The sequence below is a fragment of the Mesoplodon mirus genome (assembly GCF_964341445.2).
Source record: "Mesoplodon mirus genome assembly, chromosome: 2".
In the NCBI taxonomy this organism is placed as follows: Eukaryota; Metazoa; Chordata; class Mammalia; order Artiodactyla; family Ziphiidae; genus Mesoplodon; species Mesoplodon mirus.
In genome coordinates, this window is record NC_138977.1 from 37,778,290 (window position 1) to 37,804,770 (window position 26,481).

The 26,481-nt window shown below is 36.1% G+C and overlaps 1 protein-coding gene across 7 annotated transcripts in view; it reads left to right on the plus strand.

Moving 5' to 3' along the window:
- Positions 1–26,481, plus strand: part of WDFY3 (WD repeat and FYVE domain containing 3) — a 279,594-nt gene that overhangs the window by 144,944 nt on the left and 108,169 nt on the right. For 6 of the 7 annotated variants that reach the window (XM_082632435.1, XM_082632434.1, XM_082632436.1 and 3 more), the window contains 11 exons: positions 168–635; positions 1,525–1,626; positions 5,148–5,341; positions 9,286–9,743; positions 11,596–11,679; positions 16,156–16,333; positions 17,139–17,353; positions 19,636–19,748; positions 22,038–22,269; positions 23,690–23,790; positions 23,939–24,157. In XM_082632435.1, coding sequence (XP_082488561.1) covers positions 168–635; positions 1,525–1,626; positions 5,148–5,341; positions 9,286–9,743; positions 11,596–11,679; positions 16,156–16,333; positions 17,139–17,353; positions 19,636–19,748; positions 22,038–22,269; positions 23,690–23,790; positions 23,939–24,157 — 2,364 coding nt within the window. The remainder of the gene's footprint in view (positions 1–167; positions 636–1,524; positions 1,627–5,147; positions 5,342–9,285; positions 9,744–11,595; positions 11,680–16,155; positions 16,334–17,138; positions 17,354–19,635; positions 19,749–22,037; positions 22,270–23,689; positions 23,791–23,938; positions 24,158–26,481) is intronic. The other variant, XM_082632433.1, reaches the window with a different exon arrangement.

Below are 26,481 nucleotides of genomic sequence, written 5' to 3' on the forward strand. Positions count from 1 at the left end.
CGCTCTAGAGCCCCCGAGCCACAACTGCTGAGCCCGTGTGCCACAGCTACTGAAGCCTGTGTGCCTAGAGCCCATGCTCCACAACAAGAGAAGCCACCGCAATGAGAAGCCAGCACACCGAAAATATCACATAGCACTGAGTTTTATGTTCTTGTTTTCTATTTTAGGTCACAGTGTGAGAAACGTCCAGGCCTTTGCAGTTCTTCAGAATGCATTTTTAAAAGCAAAAACCAACTTCCTTGCCCACATCATTCTTGATGCCATCACAAATATTTACATGGCTGACAATGCCAATTATTTCATCCTAGAGTCACAGCACACACTGTCACAGTTTGCAGAAAAGATTTCTAAACTCCCAGAAGTACAAAACAAATACTTCGAGATGCTGGAGTTTGTCGTTTTTAGCTTAAATTATATCCCTTGTAAAGAACTTATTAGTGTTAGCATCCTCTTAAAATCTAGCTCTTCTTACCACTGTAGCATTATTGCAATGAAAACACTTCTTAAGTTTACACGACACGACTACATATTTAAAGACGTGTTCAGGGAGGTGGGCCTTCTGGAGGTCATGGTAAACCTTTTGCACAAATATGCTGCCCTCTTGAAGGATCCAACTCAGGCACTAAATGAACAAGGTAAAGCACTTTCCATAATTTTATTTTTATTTGACAAAGGGCTTTGAGCAGGGTGTTCTGTTCATGTTTTGCCTGTCATTTTGTTATTGATTTGAATTACTTAATAATGTGCATTATTATGAGATCCTTGTGAATGTTTCCCACAAGTTAACTTGTTCATTCAGCCTCTGTTGGGGAATTGGGGAAAGGCAGGGGGTTGGGGGGTTCAGAAGTATGTCGTGGTAGAAGAGAATTTAAGGTAAAAACTGAGAACATTTATGATCCATGTGACCAATGTCTACTACTTTGTTTCTAAGAGGGAATAAGAAAAGCTTCTAGGAACAGTTGGGATGTTTAGGTGCCTTGAAATGTTTTTATTAATTATAGAGAGCAGATAAATATATCTTTTTAGTGATATTATGTATACACATATGTATTATAATTAGGTACCTTAAATTTGATGGTTTTCGTCCTTTCTGATAAATCTGTTTAAAGCATAGTATCTGGCACTTAGTATTAAGTGTGTTGAATGAATTAATGCAAGTTGAATAGACAGCGCTATTCATAAACTCTTCATTCTCTTTGGTGCATTAAAATCTAGCATTCTTCTGTTGACCTCCTTGATTAGGAAAGCACCTGTGAGAAGGATACATTTTACTTTGATTGGCATTTTCCTTTTCAATATTTGTTAGGTAGCTGTAGCTTTCTAGCCACACCTGTGAACATTGATTTTGACTTCACTTTTGGTAGCTGGTAGACATGTGTATCATTTTTAAAGGCTGTATTATGTAAGTTATGTTGATGGTAAAAGTGCTAGGAATTATTTTTTAAATTATTTAAAAAATCCTAAATCCAGATAAAAATAAGCTTATAACTTCTGTGATTTGGACCTTTAATTCTTTTTTCCTAGGGGACTCAAGAAATAATAGTTCATTTGAAGACCAAAAACACCTGGCTTTGTTGGTCATGGAGACCTTGACAGTGCTTCTTCAAGGATCAAACACAAATGCAGGTAATTAGAAAATTTTCTAGCAAATGCTTTGGGGGAGGGTATTACCTCTGGTTTGTCTTCTGTAATGATTCTTGCTTCTGAAATGCTCCTGTCACTTAGAGGAAAAACTATTGATTCAGTGAGGGCACCATCATATCTCTAGAAATGCAATACTTTTGACCTTCCTAAGTTTATGAATGACAAAATATATAACATTATTATTACTTCAAAATATATTCTTATATTTTATTGTATGCCTTGTGTTTGAAGTATTCTTTTTCTGTTTTTTTACTTATATAGTGCAGACTCTTCATCAAATAACTTTGCTTATTTAAATATTTTCCAAAACATGGTGATTCTCTTAATTATTTAGTAATTCAAGTCAGAGTATTATAATGTTACAACCTTAGGGAAATACTGAAAAGAATAAAACTTGCCTCTCCCAGGTAAAAATGGATTCAGTAAATCTTTTGTTTATCTTTAATCTCAACTTTTCTTCAGTCTTTTTCTACCTGTCATTAATAAACCGTCCAACTGTATTTATAAAATATCACACTTGCTTTTGAAAAAGTTTACTTAAAATTTTAGCCGATGTCAAAAACCTCCCAGGCACCAATGTCAATACAACTTGAAAGGAATAAGTGATGAGGAGGTGAGTTCAGATGAGTAGGCTGAGCCCAGATCATATAGAGCTTTTTTAGGCCATGCTGAGGAACTTGAATTGTATTTTAAGTGTTATGGTAAGCTAGAAATGAATGAGTTAATGAACAAATAAATGAACTAGCAAACACACAAATGCATGCCTATTTGCCTGAATGCGGAGGAGCCCAATATGCAACATATTTAAAATATATCATGTGTCTTAGACACCATACTAGGCGTTCAAAATGCAGAGATAATTCTTGGACTTAACTGGTGGTACAGTGGTTAAGAATCCGCCTGCCAATGCAGGGGACACGGGTTCAATCCCTGGTCTGGGAAGATCCTACATGCCACGGAGCAACTAAGCCTGCGCGCCACAACTACTGAGCCTGTGTTCTAGAGCCTGCACACTGCAACTACTGAGCCCACCCACCACAACTACTGAAGCCTGTGCGCTCTAGGGCCTGCATTCTGCAACTACTGAAGCCCATGCACCTAGAGCCCACGCTCCATAACAAGATAAGCCACCGCAATGAGAAGCCCACGCACCACAACGAAGAGTAGCCCCCACTCACCGCAACTAGAGAAAGCCCGCGCACAGCAACGAAGACCCAACGCAGCCCCCCAAAAAAGGATAATTCTTGCCTCAAAGGAATTACAACCTGATGAAGAAAGATATAAACATAATTGTATAAGTAATTATTTAAGTACAGTTTTGGTAAATGCCAGTGCAGAGTTGAATGAATTTAGAAGGTAATACAAACAATAAGTATGAAAAAAGTTAATGGGTATGATACTAGCATTTTGTCTGTGGTATCATAATCTCCTTATTTCCATTAACTAAATTTAGTTAGCTGAAATAGAAATGTAACGAGGATGTACTAACAATTTATTTCGCAAATTAGCTTTCTGTGACATGATCTAGAGTTACATAAGAAGAGACTGAACAATTCCACTGAAGAGTTGACCCTATAAGACCAAATGTCACTTCATCCATCTCCCAGCGTGCCAGACATTTTCACAAAGTTCTTTTCTTATTGACTGTCTTTTCCTTGTTAAGAAAGATGTTATTAGCTGTGTGATCTCAGGCACTTAAAATAGTATTTTACTCATAGTAAGTATTCAAAAAATTATTAGCCATTATGATTGTCTAATGGGCACTACCTGACAGCCAGGAAGTAAGTAAACCTGGCCTTCCATGTGCTAAATCTCAGGCACTTGACTTACACTCACTTTAAGGTTATAGAATTCTTATGAAGTTAGCAAATAGAAAGTCACTAAATAGAGAGAACAGTGGCCACTTCCACAAAATATACTTGACATTTATTCCTTCAGGAAACATTTTTTGAAACACAGGCCAGAAGGAAATCAAATTCTAATAGGGGACCAAATATATAAGCAAATAATACTAAGACGGTTTGATACAAACTATTACAATAGTGGCATATGCAAGGTACTCTGAAAGCATAAAGGATAGAACAGTTACTTTGGAGGAAATACTAATTGATGATTTAGATCACTCACTTGGTCCATTTTTTTTATTATACTCAAAAGATGGGGGGCTTCCCTGGTGGCGCAGTGGTTGAGAGTCTGCCTGCCAATGCAGGGGACACGGGTTTGAGCCCTGGTCCGGGAAGATCCCACATGCTGCAGAGCAACTGGGCCCGTGAGCCACGGCTACTGAGCCTGCGCGTCTGGAGCCTGTGCTCCGCAACAAGACAGGCCGCGACAGTGAGAGGCCCGCGCACCGCGATGAAGAGTGGCCCCCGCTTGCCACAACTAGAGAAAGCCCTCGCACAGAAACGAAGACCCAACACAGCCATAAATAAATAAATAAATAAAGCAAAACTGTCAAAAAAAAAAAAAAAAGATGGTATTTGACATAAGAATAGTATCATTCATGGTCAAAAGCACAGGCTATAGAACGCGCCTATATAGGCATAAATCCTGCTGGTTGCTTGCTAGCTGTATGTCTGACCTTGGCCACTCAACTTCTGCGTGTCTCATATGTTCATCTGTGTAGTAGGGGGTGAGGATTAAATAAATCTACATAAATCCTTTGGGACAGTGCAGTGCCTAATGCTTTCTGTTGTAGCATTTGTCTTCTTTTTGTTTGTGTGCTCTACTAACTAAAAAAGTTTGGTTCCTTGTAATTTTTCTCATTGCAGAATAACTTATTCCATTGTTTTCTTGCTACTGTTTTAGAAGCCTTCTTCAGTTTAAACCTCATTTATTTGGGATATTGTTCCTCTAAAAGCCTTTTACTAAACTGATTTCAAGTATTGTTCAGTAAAGCCTCTACATAAAAATATTGGCCTCTTTGGTATCTACCTTTGAAATTTCCGAATAGTCTAGATTTGGAGAAGTTGGACATGTTGACCATACCAGGACGTGCTTTTTTTCTTTTTTTCCTTTTTTTACAGTTGCTCCCTCTCTCTCCTTTTTTTTTTTTCAAATTTATTTATTTTATTTTTTGCTGCGTTGGGTCTTCGTTGCTGCACTCTGGCTTTTCTCTGGTTGCAGTGAGTGGGGGCTACTCTTCGTTGAGGTGTGTGGGCTTCTCTTGTTGCAGAGCACAGGCTTTAGGCACACGGGCGTGTGGGCTTAGTTGCAGATTCTTAACCACTGCGCTACCAGGGAAGCCCCAGGGCATTCTTGCATAAAGGAAATCTACAGAAAATTTGTATATGCCTTTGCTGACAACCCACAGTTTTGTATTGTATTGTAATTGTAAATTTAAAAGGAGATTTTTCTATTGTAATTTAAAAAGTGAAATAGCTGGGTGGGTTTTATGTGCATTCTTTTGAGTTATTCTTTCTACGAAAACATCAGGTTTTAATTCATTTGGCTTAGAATGTTTTAAGTTAGCCCATATTGTTCTTTTTTCTCCTTCCTCCAAGGAATTTTTCGAGAATTTGGAGGCGCAAGATGTGCGCATAATATAGTAAGGTACCCACAATGTCGGCAGCATGCCCTGATGATGATCCAGCAGTTGGTGCTTTCTCCAAATGGAGATGATGACATGGGCACGCTCCTGGGGTTGATGCACTCAGCCCCACCAACAGAACTGCAGCTGAAGACTGACATCCTAAGAGTAAGTTTGATAAGTGTGTTACTATGATTTTTACTACTAAAATCTATGGCTGTTTTTATTTTTTATTTTTTTTATTTTTTTATTTTTATTTTTTTGCTGTACGCGGGCCTCTCACTGCTGTGGCCTCTCCCGTTGCGGAGCACAGGCTCCGGACACACAGGCTCCGCGGCCATGGCTCGCGGGCCCAGCCGCTCCGCGGCATGTGGGATCTTCCGGGATCGGGGCACGAACCCGTGTCCCCTGCATCGGCAGGCGGACTCTCAACCACTGCGCCACCAACGAAGCCCTATGGCTGTTTTTAAATGACTTAAAACTATTATGAACTATTCTTGCAATTTTTCGTCAAGTCTAAAATTATGTCAAAATAATAACTGAAGAAAAGCCAGTGTCTCTAACCTGACCTCCAAGGCCCCTGGGGATGACAGCTGTCTCTTTTCCCTCTGACTTCCTCTCCTGGGACCCTCACCCTGTTCCTGGCACAGACATGACAGGAAGTATAGCTCCCTTCTAGAATCATGTATTTCTTTTATTAAACTTTTGCTTTATTCAGTTAATTTCTCATCAATAATGAGAAATTTGTGTGGTTTTCTTTATGCTGTTGTATGTTTCATCCTGTTTTGAGCATAATGCCAATTTTTTTTTTTTTTTTTTTTTTTTTGGCCTGGCTGCGTGGCTTGTGGAATCTTAGTTCCCCAACCAGGGATTGAACCCAGGCCCTGGCAGTGAAAGCACGGAGTCCTAACCACTGGACCCCCAGGGAATTCCCATAATGACAATTTTGAGTGTGCATTTTAACTTAAAAGCAAGAATAATCTGACCACAATTTATCTCTTAGACAAGGAAGACATCTACATGCATATCAATATTTTTTTTTTTTTTTTTTTTTTTTTTTTTTTTTTTTTTTGCTGTACGCGGGCCTCTCACTGCTGTGGCCTCTCCCGTTGCGGAGCACAGGCTCCGGACACACAGGCTCCGCGGCCATGGCTCGCGGGCCCAGCCGCTCCGCGGCATGTGGGATCTTCCGGGATCGGGGCACGAACCCGTGTCCCCTGCATCGGCAGGCGGACTCTCAACCACTGCGCCACCAGGGAAGCCCTGCATATCAATATTGAGGAACATTTGTATATTTGAGGGGATTGTTGGGGTAAAAACAAGTGCCTTCAAAAGTCGGTAAGGTTGCCAACTTTTTAAACATACATTTTCCTCCTTTCTTGGTACCTTTGTAATTGGATTTGTAAAATATTGGTAGATAAAGCCAACAAGAGGTAATTAACTGACCTGTAATTTTAAAACGGTGTTGTTCTGGTAAATGGTGATAACTGACTGAGACAGGAGGAAGACAGGAGGGGGTCCTGATATTGCTGCATTTACTGATTTCCATGGTGTCAGTACTCCCACTGTGACCTGTTTTCAGGCAACTAATGTGTTACTGAATGTGGCTTGGGAAGAGGTGTACAGTAGCACCCCATTGTATAATATCTCAAGGGCACAAATAATAATAAAATATAGAAAATAACTAAGAAGTACAGAGTTTTGAGTATACTACTTTTGTTTTTGCAATAATTAATTTAGTTTTAAATTTTTAGGACTTAATTTTTAATTATGGTTATGTTTTTAACAACTGGTATGCAGAATTCCAAAAATAAAACTCTTGGCTCTCCTGACCGGTATGAGCGGGTTCCAGCATTCCACTGCTTTGAGGGCATGAAGTAGTGTTGGAAGGCAGCGAGGAGGATTTGGGATTCCAGTTTCAGTTTCCATTTTTGCTTCATTCAGAATTGCTTCTCACTGTCTCCATTCAGTTGAGACAACCGCAGACCTATGTAGTTTAATTTGTAATAGGTAGTATTTTATAATTCTGCCAATGTACAAACTTGAATTGTAAGCATTAGATTTATGCAAATGGAGTGAATATGTAGCTGATGATTTTGCCTAATGAACCACCTCGCATCTACATCTCCTTGTAACTTTGACATTTGTTACATTATCATTAATTATTGATTTAAGCAGGATATTAAGTTATTCATGGTATTTGAAATTTTCAGATACTGAGATTATGCTGTGATAATGTCACAGTGCCAACAGAGTAACCAGTTTTGAGGCAGTAGGAGGTGAACTTATCCAGAAGCACACAACATAGAGTACTTTTGGACTAAGGATTAATAAGCACTGTTTTTCTGACCCCTATTATAATTCTGACCAGCGATACGATTTTGTACATATTACTTTGACTCTTAACACGTGCTTCCTCATATATAAAATAATACATGTCCAGTTTTTCCCCAGTGTATTTTTGAAGATGATGATGGTTATGGGTTTTTATGCCAGGCACTTTGCTAAGGGTTTTACATGTATTTCCTGTAAAGTAAGTTCTTATTATTGTCTAGATTTTACATAAGAGGAAACTCTGGCACAGAAAGGTTAAGTAACTAACCGTAGTGAAATGCTTTTTAATGTTGGGGTCAAAATTTCCACCCAAGCGTGCTAACTCTAGCCCTTGCATTTAACCTTCAGGCTAGGTTATAAGATGCTTAAAAATAACAAAAAGTTATGAAGTCTTGTTGTAAATAGGAGTTGATATTACAAGTACAGTTTATTAAATTTGAGAAGATACGGAAACAAAATGGAAACTAACTGCTTGGAGAATAATGGAAGAAATACACTGTATTTCTAAATTTTATTTACATATACAGATTGTACATTTTCTGTCTATTAAAATAATAAGGTATAGGTATGTACAGTGGAATCTCATAATTTCTAAAGTATCAATAGTATATTTGTAAAAGGTAATTATATATATTATTTAGCTTTTCCCTTTTGCAAATACTATTAGAAATGTATGAGATATTTTAATAAAATGGCCTTTTCAAATGTAATGACTGGGAAGATTGTAAATTGTGTCTTAAGCAAAATTAGGTTCTCATGGTGTTTCAGTTGCTGAAACAGGGAAAAGGAGCCTGTGTATCTGCAAACAGATTTCGAATTGCTCTTTGGGGCAGTATAGCTTCATGGTTAAGTGCATGAGTAGGGGAATCAGACTGCCTGGGTTTAAATCCTATCTTTGACATTGTATAAGCCTTTGGCAAATTATTTAACCACGTGGGGCCTCAATTTTTCATCTCTAAAGTGCGGATAGTAATAGTTCCGCTGCATAGGATTATTGAGAGAATTAAATAAGCTAAATGTATTAAAGTACTTAAAGAAGTACCTAATACATAGTAAGTGCCCCATAAAATATTAAGTAATTTTATAATGTTATTTTTAATAATAAACTGTGTTAAAAGTGTGATAGTTCAGAAAATAACTGATAGTTATAAAAGTTTGTTTTACCTGTTTGGCCTTAACAGCTATTCTGGGAAAGAACATGCTTTCAGCCCTCAGGCCGCAGTTCACTTTGCAAGAGAGAATGTCTAATAACTCCTCTGAAGTGACTGCTCTATCCAAAGCATCGGGATATGGTCATTTTATATGAATCAGAATACTTCAGCTCTTGGCTTCCCTGATCATCTCTCTAATCCTTTCTAGAATAAATCATTTTGTATACACACAGTCATAAGTTTTCATGATTGTGTAAAATTATACTCGAATATGTATTTTACTTGTTTAATAAAATTACTTTGTAAAAATCACTGAATTCATTGATGTCATTATTCATCAAATATATAGGAAAGGCTTTTCAGCCAGGATTTGGATATATCCATTATTCTGTCAAAAGCAATAGACTATAGTGTTTTCTAAAATGATCTTCTGCTTTTAATATGGCACTTTTTAGTTAGCAAAATATTTGGCATGCTTCATAAGACTGCTTATTCGGTAAATGACAAAAATACTCATATCAGATGTTCACAGAATGGCATTCCCCTTTGACATTCATGTACAGTTATTTTTCTTTAATTTGAATTATAAGTTTGTTTTTGTTTGTATTGTTTCTTTGTCCCCTGTAGGCCCTCCTGTCAGTCCTTCGAGAAAGCCATCGTTCAAGAACAGTTTTTAGGAAAGTTGGAGGATTTGTGTACATTACGTCCTTGCTTGTTGCTATGGAAAGATCTTTGAGCTCACCACCCAAGAATGGCTGGGAGAAAGTGAACCAGAATCAAGTGTTTGAACTTCTCCACACTGTGTTCTGCACATTGACTGCAGCAATGCGCTATGAGCCGGCCAACTCTCATTTCTTCAAAACAGAGATTCAGTATGAGAAGTTGGCAGATGCCGTTCGATTTCTTGGCTGTTTCTCAGACTTAAGAAAAATAAGCCCCATGAATGTCTTCCCCTCAAATACACAGCCATTTCAAAGACTTTTAGAGGAAGACGTAATCTTGATGGATTCAGTGTCACCCACTCTACGGCACTGCAGTAAACTCTTTATTTATCTCTACAAAGTAGCCACAGATTCTTTTGACAGGTATGGCTCTGCTCTGTGCTCTGAATTAAAGGGTATACTATGTATGACTTCAACATTAAGGCTTAAGTTATAATTTAACCTGAAAGAAAATGAAAACAAATGAATCTTCTCTCTCATTTACTTATCACTTTATCTGTGAATATTACTATTGCTCTGATGTTAAGCTTTTCAGCATGGACATCTGTGTATTATTTGTAAAACCAGGTAAGAGTTAAGCTCTCAATGCACTTAGCAGAGCATTTTCAATGAAGTTTACCTTTTTTTTTTCCCCCATGTTGGGTCTCAGTTGCTACGTGTGGGCTTTCTCTAGTTGCGGCGAGCGGGGGCTACTCTTTGTTGCGGTGTGTGGGCTTCTCATTGTGGTGGCTTCTCTTCTTGTGAAGCACCGGCTCTAGGCACACAGGCTTCAATAGTTGCAGCACGCAGGCTCAGTAGTTGGGGCACGCGGGCTCTAGGGTGCGCGGGCTTTGTAGTTGTGGCGCGTGGGCTCTAGAGCACAGGCTCACTAGTTGTGGCGCATGGGCTTAGTTGTTCCACAGCATATGGGATCTTCCCAGACCAGGGCTCAAACCCATGTCCCCTGCATTGGCAGGCAGATTCTTAACCACTGTGCCACCAGGGAAGTCCCTGAAGTTTACTTTTCATGGTGGTGTTTCCTATGTTTTCTTTTTCCTCTGTATTCTCAAGAACGTTAGGTACATCCAGACTTATTGATATTAGTTATCAATAGAACATAGTTATGATTACATGTATTTTCAGACAGATGACATAGTCTCAACGTTCATAATCATTCCTAACATTTTATAATCCTCAAAAAATGATATATCTCCCTGGGAGACATTGATAGTTCAGGAGTCCATCAGATTAATTTACTCATTCCTTCGTTAAACAAGTACTTAGCAAACACCTATCACATGCCAGGTCATCGTGCTAGGGCATTAAGGGTGCAACTCAGCACAAGGCTACTTTGGTTATATCCATCCTTTACCTTAAATACAAACACATAAATAAACGATAACATATTGTGATAAAATCTATGATGTGGAAAATCCAGGGTTCTAAGATCGTAAGTCTGCTTTACCTAAATCACTTATTTTCAGTTCTTAAAGTGTGTTTTCAGTTAAGCTCTCACTTTGAAAATAATGTGAGAGTGATCATGCTGATCATGCTGCTAATTTGCCCCAAGCATTATCACTTTTAACCATTACCATAGTTTTACTTCATAAAACAAGTGAATTGTTTCTATAATGGCCCCATAAATAAAGCAAGTAACTCTATTGGGTAGAGCTAAAAGCTTTTATATCCTTAACTGTAAAATTATCTACTTTGAAATACCTACTGAGATGTTTCTTGTTTCTTAATATTTCTTTGGCCTTAGTATTTAGATAGAAAACACAGGTAATGTAAAAAAGGTTTTCAAATTTTCCCTGCCTTGAAAATAAAAATGCATATATATTGTTAACTTATAGAAACCATGGGAGAGTGTAGTGTTGAGGGAATAAGGTGTTTTTTAAAATTAAAATTTGTGTATTTAGATTCAACCTCTTTTCCCTTGTTTTCTAACTTATCCTAGTTAGTATACCTTATTTTTAGTTTGCTTCCTCAAAAAACAAGGCCTATAGTACTCTGTTTAACAGATATGTTACATGTTAACATTAATGAATAAGCATCTGCCTAAAGCATGCTTTTCTGTTTCCCTCAGTGCATGTGTTGTAGTCTTGTTCCTTGTTCCCGCTGAGTATGGAGGATGTTCCCTATTAAACTTTTACTGGTATTTCTTGTGAAACTAACCAACTGCCAACCTGGTGTCCTGTTCTAACCTTTCTAAACCACCCTGTTTTGTTGTCTGTAGTCGTGCAGAACAGATCCCTCCTTGCCTGACAAGTGAGTCTTCTCTCCCCTCTCCTTGGGGTACACCAGCTTTGTCCAGGAAAAGGTACTGATCTAATAACAGAAGTCAATCTTTACTTGTATGGGTTTTTTTCTTCTGTGCTCAGTTATATATTAATGTGGATTTTGTGCTTTGTAACTTTAATTATTTTCTTTCTATTTGATACCTTTGTTTTTGTTTTTAAAACTGTCAGCTTCTGCTGAGTATATTTATGAGAGTAAAATGTGTTGATGCTATGAAGATATGAAGGACATGTAGCATTTTGTCATCCAACTCTATTATTTGGACTAAAATATGCATTTTAGAGCCAGCATGTATTTTATTAAAATTAATTTAGAAATGAGGATGTAATGCCTCTACTCTTTAACTAGAATATTTTTCCCCTTTTTCTTTTCACTTTAAATGTGCTTGGGATCATTCTTTGGTTTTTAGTATTACTTCAAAATGAACATCCCAGCACTGGCTGAGGAAATGTGTATTTTCTCAATCGGGTTCAACCAGTTGAAATATGATGCTGTTAGGAAGACTCAGCAGGCTAACCTTTGAAAAAGTGAATTAAAAATACTCCCCTAGCTCCTGTTTTCATCAGTTGTGTGTAAATCTCTTTCTAAACTGATGTAGTCTACCTCATATATAAAGCTTATGACTATAAAGAACCAGCAGTTGATTGACAAGAATACAATTAAGATCCATTTGAGATTCCATTTGTGACCTTGTACTTAAAATGATCATAGTCTGTGCACTTGGCACCAAATACTCTTCCTGCCTCTGTTTTCCTCATAAGCAAGTGCTTAAGGACTTCTTAAGTCTTGTATTAATTCTCTTCCACTGTGGCTTTTTAAAAATGAATCCTGAGGTTCTGCTCTGTTGTTGTTTAATTTTATTTCTGTTGTTCAGATTTTGAAACTTGAACACAGTTGTGGTTAATTTAGTACTAAATTTGAAGTATTTGTTATAAATTTGGTATTTCAGTATATTTTAAGAGTAATATTCATTAGGTATATGGGCTTATATTTTCCTTTTTCTTTTAAATTTACACTGGGGCTTACAGCTCATTTTCTTCTAGTAAATCATGGCATAGTTAAATGAATTTAGTATTGTTCAATGTATTTGTATTTAAAAACTACTACCTCTTTTTTGTGTTTGTAAGAGCAGTTCTTGATTCAAGACATTATGAAATCAATTTGAGTTGACCTAGTGTATTTTTCTGTTGCTAAAATGAATAAGGTAAAAGGTATACTTTGTGTTGCAAGATTCATGTGTGCTGACTATCCCAGAGAACTACTGGATGTTAGAAAAATAGTTTCAATTACTAAATAGTTTTAATCATTAAAATAAATCGTATTTATGATTCTGTCATACATGGTAAAGGCTTAAAAATTGCTGTGTTTAAATTCATTAAGTATTAACCAGAAATTACAGAATACTTTCAATAGGGATTCACAGATTAAGGGGACAAATATTTAAAAATCTATTAGAACCTACTATTTATTTAAATAGTAGTTTGACAAAGGGAAAACAGCATTTTATTCCATATCATAGTTATTCAAGGCCTTCGATCAAAAACATTTTTTCATCTTTTGCAACACAGCTACGTATAAGGATGTCCTGTCTTTGACCTAAGGGGAGACTGTCACTGAATCAGCAGTTGTAGTTGAGCGTATTTTATCCATGGGAATTCTAATTAGGCTTACAAGTTATGTTACCCCAAGGAAGCTCCCAGTGCTGTTCTTGCTAATAATAAGGTCAGTGTAGCTTGCCATTCTGGTCAGGTTACATACATTTTGCTCAGTGATAAGAATCATAAGCTAATAAAGAAAACTTTTTTTACTTCACAGTATAGTAATTTTTGAAGTTAGAATATCTCCAGAACATCTCAAATTACATCAGCTTATGGGCATCTTTTTTCTTGTGGCAAAACATGTTTTGTTTTGTTTGCAAAGGGAAAAACCAACATTGTGTTAGTTTTATGGCTTGTGGAGATTAAGGTACTAAGGAAATTTCAACTTGTGATACTTGTCTGGCAAGTAAAATCTTGGAGATTCTTCTCTATTTGAAGAATTGGAGGAAAACGAACTAGGAAACCTTATTTTGGAAAACTAAAACTCGTAATTTTTTTTTCATTATTCAGAAGAAATAATGGAACAGAATTATGCTGAACAATATTCAATCACAGAGGAGGTGAAAGCAAAATACAAAATAGTAATCAAGACTCTCAGAATATATCTGCAATCGCAAAAACAGTGGCGAGTACTAGTTATCGTTTGAACACGGTGTCCATTACTTAGTGCCTATACACACTTGATAATTAAGGCAAAGCAAATTCAGAATTTAAATATTTAAGTATATATTCCCAAAAGAGGTAGATAAGTCTTAAGTATATATGAGAATTTAGATTGAAATATTAAGTAGCAATTTCTTTAAGCTTTAAAATTAACTGCAACATAAAAATTAACTAAATTTTACAATGTCATTTTATCCTATCTTTGCAAATGGTTAGGTCTTGGTTGGTATTTACCAATGTAATAAGCTTACCACAGTCTCTAAATGTAAAAAATGGTAATACCTGTGGCAATACCTAAGTGACTTAGTAAGAATTAATGTTATATAATGGCTGTTAAAATAGACCTAATTTTACTTAATAAATACCATGTTTTAGATTTCTACGATGTTTGCAGTATTTTTCTAGTTTGAGAAGAATAATGTAATTCCTACATTAGATTTTTTTCTATATAAGTTTTAAAAGTTTACTACTATAGTAGTTACATATTAGTAGAGTTCAGTTTCCAGAGACAAAAAGGACTTCTTCCTAGCTATACGTATCAATAATTTAAGTTCAAATTTATATTAAATCAGGCAACTAAGAAATAATTTCGGAAGGCCTGTAACTAGAATATACAATTAGAATTGATGTTTTTTCTCAAAATTGTGTTAGTTTTTATGTGTAATGAAAACAATTTTTATGAAATTTCTTAATGGTTTGGAGTTCCTATTACACAATAGAGGAATTAGGAATCTTTTTTTTTTCTAGTTAGGTCAAAATATTTTAAAGAATAAAGGGAGAAACATGGGAGGAGGATACCTGTTGTTAATAAACATTTAGAAAACTATTCTAGTAAGTTTAGAAATTAAACCTTTCTGAACAAAAACAGAAAAAAACCAGGGAGTGAAAAAAATGAGTAGGTGGAGGATATGCTGACTTTAAACCGTAGCACACATGTGTTTTTTTCTTTTTTTTAAGTGAAGCTGAATACTTTCCTAGAATCTCTGTTAAAAAGAGAATGTACTTAAAAAAAAAAAAAAAAGGCAGTGCCAATTCTTTGCTACTAAATCAGTGACTTAAAGCATCTGTTTCCCAAGCTGCGCTTGTGCCAGAGAGCTGAAACTGCGCTGCTCTCAGTGACAGAGCTCAGCATTAGACAAATTATGCTGAAACCAATTCATTGGAACAAAGAGCTCCCATAGGCTGAAGCCACAAGCATCTGTTTCCTTGTGCCAAGATGCAAAATGTGCAAAACTCATGAATTGCAGAAGAAGAGTATGAAATAGACGGTGGAGATCATTGATGAGAAGAAATGTGCATTCAGGGCATGGCTAGGCTTTCTAACTCACGGAAGCTTGTTACGTAAAATATCCCAAGTTTTTAAAAATTGCGAATATTCTCAGTGGTAGGGAGGATAATGCAAAAGAGCGTGAATGTAGTTGCAAATAAGCTAAAGGAGAACTCCCTTGATTCTTAATATGACATGTGGCCAGAATTCTGAGCCAACTCTGACTCAGTTGAACCAGTTATAGAGTAGGCCGCTTTGATCTTGTTTGTTCTTGATTATATTACCCATGGTTTAAGGAAAGGTTAAAAACAAATAGGAAATTTCAAAGAAAACACTCACTGAGGCACTTAATATAACTTGTACTCTCATCACAAATTATCAAAACTATCATCTTTCTTAGAGCTTTGACTCACTGTAATTTCACCTATTCTTTATATCTTCTGTCATGTATGTTATTCTTTTTGTTTTTCTTTTTTTCAGTTTTACTGAGATATAATTGATACACTGCACTGTATAACGTTTAAGGTGTACATCGTAATGACTTGTCTTACATGTGTTGCAAAATGATTACCACAGTAGGTTTAGTTAACATTCATCATCTTACATAGATTCAAGGAAAAAATGGTTTTTTCCTTGTGATGAGAACTTTTAGGATCTACTCTTAGCAACTTTCAAATACACCATAGAGTAATGTTAACTAGTCATCATGTGCCATTCTTTAATAAAACAATCCAAATAGTAAGTGGTAAAAACATATAAGAGCCTAAAAGACTTGATAAGTTGTCTATATGTGACTCAAGAATTGAAAATATATTGTTTTTTAATTTCCCAACGTTAAGGTGTTTTGTAACCCAACCCTTAATTATAAGGCTTTTTTTTACTCAGTGGAGAAAGGTAGTAGAAGATGAAGAAAATGAACAGAGAATGTGATTGAAATTAAATACCCAATTACCCTTCTTTCTTTTCATAGGCATGCATATCATTCTGTTTCAACTCCCCCTGTCTACCCTCCTAAAAATGTTGCTGACCTGAAAGTACATGTGGCAACTTCATCTCTCCAGAGTTCTGATGCTGTCATCATCCATCCTGGAGCCATGCTTTCTATGCTGGACCTCCTGGCCTCTGTTGGGTCAGTGACACAGCCAGAAGTAAGCTTGGATAGATTGGTTCCTTCCCGTCTTTAATGAGTGGAAGGTGTGACTGCATGAGCAAGGGAGTGGGACCAAGAAGGTGACATGGAACCTTTCTGTGTCACGTACTGAAGTAGGTAAAGGAAAAAAACAGGATTTTCGTGTTTGAGTCTTAACTTTCCTAGTGAGTAGTAGGTACGTATGTTTTAGAATACAACTCATTTGTTAAAATGCAGTTACTTCTGGTACTAAAATAATTCTCTTTCTCCTTGTAAATCCTGCTCAGCAGTGGAAATTGTTAATAAATAATACAGGAAGAAAAATGACTGAAGGTACCATTTTGAGGCTATTTATGTATTTTCATTTGTAACACTCAAGAGTTTGGGTGAACTGGAGTTTGGATGACTAGTTTTGTTTAAAATGTATGGTTTCAAAGGCCTAAAGTGTCACAAATGTTAACAATAGGTCATTCTTTAAACTGGTTATTTACTTACCATGAAAAATATTTACGTCATACCCACTATTTCTATAAAAATAAAACTATTATTAGTTACATATAGTCATGTAATACGAAAGACTTGAAAGAAAATGGAGTCAAGCTAGGTATGCTTCTAGCAGAATGAAGACCAGAAATATTTCCCTAGCCCTGTCCTGGAGTTGCTGTGTCCCTCTAAGTCAGCTACTTAATTCATCTGAATGTAATTTGAAGCATCTAGAGACCTCATATTAAAATAACAGGTGTACTTCAACTCTTAAAAGGAGAGAACTATCACCTATCTTATTAAGAATGCCCTGGTGGCATGAATTTCTTTGTTAACTTCAGCATGCCTTGGACCTTCAACTTGCCGTGGCAAATATTTTACAATCACTGGTGCACACAGAAAGAAACCAGCAAGTCATGTGTGAAGCTGGTCTCCATGCGCGACTGCTGCAGCGGTGCAGTGCTGCACTGGCTGATGAGGACCACTCACTGCACCCGCCCCTCCAGCGGATGTTTGAACGATTAGCCTCTCAGGCTCTGGAGCCCATGGTGCTGAGGTCAGTATGTTCTCTTCTTCACATTCAAATAAGCCACCATTAGTAATGGCCGTTTCTAGAGTCTTTATAGTCAAGAGTCTTGCTTTAATAAACATATATTCAGTTATCTGGGGGCAAAACCAAAACACCACAAAAATGGGCAAAATGCCCAAAATATCGTGCTTAGAAACAGATCAATCTAGTTATTAGTAAACAGGATGTTTTTGTCCATTGGTCATTTCTTTTGCTTGAATCCAGCAAACTCTTACTTCCCTTTAAAAATGAAGTCATGTTATATTTGTATGACTTGCATCTACTTTATAGATAAGAACATTTTACGTGGACAAACTCTTTTAAGAAACACTTTTTAAATTTTAAAATAAGATTCAGAGGAAGTTGTAAAGGTAGATCAGAGAGATTCTGTGTCCCCATCATCCAGTTTCCCCCAGTGGTTACATCTTATGTAACTACAGGACAGTATCAAGGCCAAGAAATGGACATTGGTACAATGTATCCACGTATGCTACAGTTCCCCTGTTATTTATCACTTGTGTCAGATTGATGTAACCATCTCACAATTAAGATGTCACAAAGATCTCCCCAGTGCTCCCTCTTTATTATCATAGCCACTTCCCTAACCCCCACCGTCTCTAACCCCTAGAAACAACTCTGTTCTCCATCTCCATAATTTTGTCACTTTGAAAATGTTATGTAAATTGAATCATACAGTATATGACCTTTTGTGATTAGCTTTTTTTAGTTGTTGTAGTGCCTTTGAGATGCATCTAGATTGTTATGTATCAAGAGTTTGTTTCTTTCTATTGCTGAGTTGTATTCCATGGTGTGGATATACCTTGCACAGTTTAACCATTCGAGAAATAGGTATATTTGAATAACCTTTTTTAATATAAGAGAAACAGTGCTCTGTGTTTTAGGGATAAAACAACATTAAAAAAAATACTTTCCTTGAAATAACCTAGCCAAACAGATTTAATGTTTAAATCATCTTGTCCCTCCTTAAAAAAATACTCTCATATATCTTGTCACTTTCAGCCACAACTAAGGAGCCTGCCTACTGCAACTAAGGCCCAGTGTAAATAAATAAATACATATATTTTTTTATATATTTTTATAAATAAAATAATTCTTTTCTGCTGTTAAAGTACTCCTTTTTCATAAAACTTTTGGAACTTTCTTAAAAATGGTTGGACTCTATTTGTAATTTATATTTTTTAACTGACTCCAAGCTAAGAAAAACCTCTGTGGTTAACATTTGTTAAACAGTACTGTACAGGGCAGTGTGCCAGGCCTTAGTAATACCAAGATGAATGACACAATCTCTACTCACTTTGTCACGTTATGAATATATTCAGAGACCTAAAGTTTTGAAAACAGCATGGAGATTTTCCTATGATCCTTTTTGATGATCTGCTACTTTAAAAGTAGAGAGACTGAATGAGAAAAAGAGACTATCTCATACCTAATACTTGTATTTTACTAAATAACTTGTACCGCCTACTTAGATAAACAGAGGAAGCAATGGAAACCAACCATTTGGACATGCTTAGTTTTCACAGTGAATGAATTAGGTGAATGCAAAGGTCACATGATGGTACAGGCACCTAGCTGCTTACAAGCCATAGATTATGAGCTAATTGTGTATCACACTCTATGTGAAAAACTGGCAAAGGGTACCTGACCTTTAAATATTTGTTTTTTGGGGCTTCTCTGGTGGCACAGTGGTTGAGAGTCCGCCTGCCGATGCAGGGGACACAAGTTCATTCCCCGGTCTGGGAAGATCCCACATGCCGCGGAGCAGCTGGGCCCATGAGCCATGGCCTGCGTGTCCGGAGCCTGTGCTCCGCAACGGGAGAGGCCACAACAGTGAGAGGCCCGCATACCGCAAAAAAAAAAAAAAAAAATTGTTTTTTCTGCTGTAGGGAATTGAAAATTTAGAGGAGTATTCTTTTTTTTAAATTTTTTTCCTTTTACATGATGCTGTAAATGACTGGATATAAAGGGCTTCTATTTTTGTAACCCCTTGACAATTCACTATATTTCTGCCCATCACATTCCAGGAGAACATGCTCCTCAGGTCTCCTTTGTAACTTTTCACAATACTTGGTGCTCTTTTCACTGCTTGGTGAATTAAAACATAAAATTAGCATTGTATATTATAGTAACTGTTCAGATTGCTTTAGTATTTTTAATTAGTCTGTTACAATTCATTAAGTCACTTTTTTTGTGTGTGAATTATATAATGTTCCCAATCAAGGAATAACTTCGCTTTGTCTCTTCTTTAGGGAGTTTTTACGTTTGGCAAGTCCATTAAATTGTGGTGCCTGGGACAAAAAACTGCTAAAACAATATAGGGTCCACAAACCAAGTTCACTGAGTTATGAGCCAGAGATGAGAAGTAAGTTGACCTTTGAAGTTCCCTTTTTTGGTTTATCTTATAAATGAAAATCATGTAGGGGAAGAAAATTATTTCAAGAAGTTCGACTGTAAAAGAGAAGAAAGGGAAGGGTTTGTTGTTGTTTTTCATTTGTTATTTAAATAGAAAAACGTAAGATCTCATTGTTTGACTGGAGAAGCGGGCAGATGGGGGTGGCAAAGGAATCAGTGATACAAGCAAGATCCAGAGGAAGTGAGAACTATGTGCAGAATAACCCTTGGCTTGGAAGGGGGAATACCTCTTTCTCAGAAGATCCGTAATTTCTTTACCGTTCTCACTGTAGCCTTTGCTGCCTGAACTAGAGTGGTTGACTGGACTCTTCACAGGCTGTGGCTTTGTAGGACAGCTGGTGCAGGAGGACATGGAGGACAGGAAATTTAAAATACTAATAAAAGTAGTCAAAGAGAAACACCAAGGAGTATAGGATAGATAGGGGAAGAAGTAAAGTCAAGCAGCTAGTGATAGGCTGGGAGAAAAGGGATAGATCACTGGGCTGGAGAAGAATGGCTAGGCTAAAAAGCAAATGTAGTGAGAGAAAAAGAATGGGTGAACTGGAGGAATGAGGTAGGTAATGACAATCAAAATTGGAGCGGTGAGACAAGCAAAGAAAAGGACTGTGCCCAAAATGTGGCTCTGGAGTAAAGTAGAAGTAAAGCTCATTGGGGGAAAGGTGATCATAGAAGGGAGGTGTTAGATAGGTTGTTCATGTGGACCTTGAGATCCCCCAGTGCACTGGCAAGAATTATTACAGGGAAGAGGTGAGAATGAAATGCCAGCAATAGTAGGTGGCAGTTTCATAGAGAGGTGTGTGATAGGATGGCTGATGCAGAACCTCCAAGGAAGAGAAGTTTTTGCATTAGGCTGATGCAAGGATGATGGAGATGGGGGTGTTAGAATGTAGGCACTGCCTACCCATCCGGCATAGACCATGGAGGAGCGCCAGATTCCATCCACTCAAGAGCTGTGGGGAAAGAGTACTCTCAATAGAGAGCTCAGATGCCCTGGATTTCCTCCCAGTGTTAATTCTATAGTTTGGTGGGTTTTAACTTTACAATTTATTTTGTCTTGTTGTTAGCCATAGTTAAGGCATTTGTGTTAATGGATTGAAATAACCATTATTAACGAAGCAGGAAAGAATGGAACCTAGAAAAGTAGAATGCCTGTTCTTCAAGCATATACTAATCATTTAGCTCAGCCCTTTTTTTTCAGGTGAGAATCAGATTAAACAACCTTCAACCATTATTTCAACCTTAATATTTCCTCCTACAATTTATTATCAGTGATTAGTGAATACTGTGTTTTGGAAACCCTAAGACCCTTTTGAGTTCCAATGCAGTTTTATTGGAAAACAGTATTTCAGTTTTTCTTATCAATAATATACATCCCCTGCATGTATATATTTTTGTTGTTGTTGTTTTTGTACTTTACACAGTTCCTTAGAATTGACAAAAAATAGTTCCTTTCTCTAAGAAGATTGAAATATTTTTATGGTTGCCTGACTGCTTAGTACACTTAAGAGGGAAATAATTAAATTCATGTGGTTTATCTTGAGAGGGAATATTTTCTCCATTACATTTATAATGTATTCCTGAAAGAATAGAACAGCTTGTTTAAATTTTATTTTTTTGTTCTTAAAATTGTTACCATTTGCATGCATATAGGAATTTTAAAATTCAAGTGTTTTTGTGATCACGTATCTAATTTTAATAGCTATAAGGGAAGAATTAGAAATGGGGAGAAAATGGGAGAAGCAAGTTTCTGCTATTTATCTCCTATTTTTTTTTTAATAAGAAAGATGACCTGTTTCTTTCCATTATAATACTTCTCAAATATTTTGTTTTCTTCTCAAAGAGAAATAATAAATTACTTTGTGAAATAAAAGTATGATCTGGTTTTTATAAACATCATTAAGTGTAGCTTATAATTAAATTTTACTGTAGCAGTGGCTTGGATAGTGGTCATTGGTGATTTTCTTTTTCTATCTGATCTTTACTTGTACTCTGTAGTTTCCAACATTTCTGCAATGTGCTTATTACTTTAGTAGTAAATATAAGTAAAAACATATGCTATTTAAGTTTTTAAGTGAACATAAATTACATTAAAACTGGATAATAGCTTTGGAGTTCAAAAATAAAATTATTGTATATATTGAAACTGAAGAGTAGTATTTAAAATTAATCAGCCTTGTTAAAGTCACTATTTTAGAAATCTATATGATATTTTTCTCAAGAGATTTTCTTTGGCTTATAGGTAGTATGATCACATCTATGGAAGGTCTGGGTTCTGATAGTGTCTTCAGCTTACATGAAGATAACCATTACCGCATAAGCAAGAGCCTAGTGAAATCTGCAGAAGGAAGTACTGTACCCCTGACCAGGGTGAAGTGCCTGGTCTCCATGACAACCCCACATGACATCAGACTTCATGGGTCATCAGTTACTCCAACTTTTGTTGAATTTGACACATCCCTTGAAGGGTTTGGGTAAGAAATTTGCCAGGTAGCCAAGCTATTATATTTCATGCCTCAGTCTTGCCTTTGAGAAATAGATCTTTGGTTTTAAATCTACTTGATTAAAATTTAGTATATGCTATATATTTTCAAATGATTGAGTTCCTTGAGCATGTTAAGATTTTTGGATTTAATTGTTCTTAATTATTTTGCTAAATAAGTTGATATGGTATAGGAGTCAGCAGTCTAAGGTGCACGGTCCAAATCTGTTTTTGTAAATTCTCTTTTTTTCTTTTTTTGTAACTAAAGTTTCATGGTAACACAGCCACATTCATTTATGTATATGTATTATCTATGGCTGCTTTCATGCTAGACTGCAAAGTCATTATGGAGGCTATCTGGTCTGCAAAGCATAAAATATTTATGCTCTGGCCTGCTCTGGAAAATGTTTGTCAACCTCTGATTTAGTACAATAAAGTTACAGGTAATATGCAAATTAAAATTAGATTAAAAGCTCTTTGGCTAGGTTTTGTCCTTTTTTTTCTCAAATTACCTAACTTAGTATGTTATACATTATAAGTATTAGTATTTTATACATTATAAGTATTCAGTTACTATCACATGAAATGAATAAATACTTTGAAGTGGCAGAAAACACTTTAATAGCAGAAGTAACAAATAAAGAATCTAGGCAGTTCCCTAGTGGCCTAGTGGTTAAGATTCCGGGCTTTCATTGCCTTCGCCCGGGTTCAATCCGTGGTTGGGGAACTGAGATCCCATAAGCCGCATGGCGAAAAGCAAAAAGAGAGAGATTCTCCTCTGCTTATAAAAAATAAGTTAAAAAAAGTTCTATAATAAAGTGTATTAATAATTTTAAAAAAAGAATCTATAGCAAATCTAGAAGAGTATATTTATAAAGTCTGTCAGCCTCGAAATGGACATAAACGCTAAGAGAAAAGACCTATGTCTGTACTGGTTGTTTGTGGGATTCTTCTACATTGATCTAAAACTATAAGTTGTATTTTAAGAACATTGTCGTGGGTTAGTATCGAACAATGAATTAAAACATATTTGGGACTGGGCAAAACTAATCAGGACAGTGTAACAGAGGAGAGTGACTCACTAGAAAGGGGCACAGGGGAATTTTTCTGTGGTGATGAAAAATTTCCAATGTCTTGAACAGGTTATACTTTGGTGCATTTTACCATCTGCAAATTATACTATGATTTTTTTTAATTTAAATTTTTAAAAATGGAGATTTTTTAAATATATCTTTTGGTACTCACATAATTGAAAGAAGGGAAGGACTTTGTTAGGCATCCAGACATATTCCATGATCTCTTATCTCAGGTTACCCTTAAATAATGGTAGTTTATTCCACTGTACTAAGTACATAGTAATAAGAGAAGAAAACAGTTGCTCTCTAATATGTACGTTTTCTTTTCTTTAACAGCTGCCTGTTCCTGCCCAGTTTGGCCCCTCATAATGCCCCTACAAACAATGCTGTCACAACAGGTCTTACCGATGGGGCCGTGGTCAGTGGCATTGGTTCCGGTAAATATTACTTTCTCTGCTTATGAGATTTTTTTTTTCCAGTAGATTATATTTTATTTAGAGATTTTGCTTTTCTTGGCATCTTTTTAAAATATAAATACGAGTCAACACAAACTCTTTCATTGTTATTTTTCTATTTTCACTTTAGGTGAAAGATTCTTCCCTCCTCCATCTGGCTTAAGCTACTCCAGCTGGTTTTGCATTGAACATTTCAGTTCTCCTCCAAATAACCACCCTGTCAGACTTCTTACTATTGTTCGCCGAGCGAATTCTTCTGAGCAGCATTATGTGTGCCTTGCCATAGTTCTGTCAGCAAAAGACCGATCGCTGATTGTCTCCACCAAAGAGGAACTACTCCAAAACTATGGTCAGTATCTATCTTTTTCTTTTTGCTTCTTGTGACTATTAAAAGTAGCAAACTTCATTTTAATGGTTGGTTTTAAGGTCCAGCTGGTAATTCTTTTCTAATTTAAATTATTATAGAATAGAACAGGTTATATAAAATCTTGAATATTGTTTACCAGTGAAATTTTAAGGCACCTTCACTTTCAAAAGAGACTTAGATAGAAAACAGTGGAGAGAGTTCCTAAAATAAGGATTCATCTCTACTTGCCAAGAAATCACAGCTTTTGCTAGGAGTGCAGGATGCTTGTTTAATATATTTTAGTAGGGATTTTCATTGGCTGTGAGTTCTGCTTAACTAATGAATATTCATTGAGCACCTGCCTACCATATGTGCCACTCTGTGCTAGACACAATAACATTTTAATTACTTTATTCATCACTTACCTTCAAGACTTAACACAGTCCATTTAATAATCCTAATTCGCTAATTCCCTCCAATATGCCATAATGTTACGTTACTGTGCAATAGAACTTCAAACTCAAGGCATTCATGAATATCTTCCTAAATGATATGAGTAACATAAAATAGAAATCTCAGTTCACTGAATTTTCTTTGCTCTGAATATAAGCATTTGTGTATGTATATTTATATGTACCTCTTTTTTATCATCTGATTTTGTCTTTTAACTGACTAAATAAAATAATAGCACATATTGCTTCCCCTGTGTTTGGTATTCACATATTAATTGAATATGAATGTTAGCTCCTCAGTTTGATTGTAAGGCTTTTTGTCTTATTAAGATTCTTCATCATGATCAGCACAGAGTTAGGCATCAATACAGTAAGTGCTTTAAAATCCTAGTGGATACTTTATTTGCCCCTTTTGTTGCATTTGATCCTATTGATGTTTTCTTCCTAATTAAAACTATCTGCAGTCTTCAATTTGAGATACCCATTACTTGTTCTTTCACTATTTCTCTGACCTCTCTTGCAATTTCTTTCAACAGCTTTCTCTTCCATCTTCCCATCTTCCCCTTAAAATTAGTATTCTTCAAGCTCTTATGTTTAGTCTTTGTACTCAACCTGTTCTTCATGAGAAAACATCAATTTCTTTTAGCATTAGGTCTTTTTACCCTCAGGGACTCTGAAGTTAAAAAATTTTAATATGTCTGTGTCCCAGGCTTTGTCCTCATATTTTCAACTGCATATTAGATATCTTAATATGAATAGTCCTCCTGAAAAACTTCAAACTGTAATATTTGTTCTTAAAATCTGTATCTCCTTCTATTTTCCTGTCTTGGTAAATGACACCCTCACTAGCAGTTATCCCATCTAGAAACCTCAAGTCATCCTTGACAATGCCACCCCTTCTACTAAGTCTTACTGTATTATGCATCCTTAACATTTCTTGAATCTTCCTTTCCTCCCTATGTCCACTGTCATAGCCTTTGTTTAATATTCTTTATCACTTATCTGGATTTCATAGATTTTAATTCTTTGTTTTGTTTTTGTCTGTCTACCTTACTAGAACTCTCAAGTTCCCACACACAATGTTATTATCTTTGTAATCTAGGCCCTGCCACCGAAAATAGTGCCTAGCATATATTAGGCCCACAAATATTATATAAAAGAATAAATGAATGAATGAGAAGAAGGAAAAATAAAGGAAGAAAAACACAGATGACTTGAAAGGGAAATACTGAGAAAAGTGAATAATAATGGAGAATTTGGAAAGAAGATAGAATTTAGTGGAAAAGTTAGGATTAGATCTAGGGATATTTCAATAAAAAATGTTTTCTAACTATATCATTTTCACTAAATGTACTTTTCAAGACTACGATAGTCTATATATAACTAGAAATTATAGTAACATATACCTTAGTAACACAAACGATGCTACTATTACAAGCATCCGTCCTCTGAACAGCTATAGTCCATTAAGATGCCTATAGGTAACTAAAAGCTGTCAGAAACCAGTTGGCTTACCAAATATCCTGACACACCACTGAACGCTGGGTATATCTTGGTTTAAGCTTGAGTCAGAATGTGAAGCTCTCAGAAAATCTTTATGAGTAATATCTTCTACAGTTCTCAAGAAGATTAAGTCTAATAACCAGGGAAGGGAGAGGGAACAGTTCTTGGTTTCACCCATAACCTTTTATCTTTTCATTCGCATCCCTTGGTCCATAACACTAGACCTTTCAAAGCTATTTGACCCTGCTTTTTGCCTAGTTTATTCAAGTCTCTTCCTAATTAGGTCACCTATGGATAAGATGCTGTCTTTGTAGTGGTCTTAACTCATCAGTAGATGTATCTTCTGAATTGTCATTTAAAAATATAATCTTG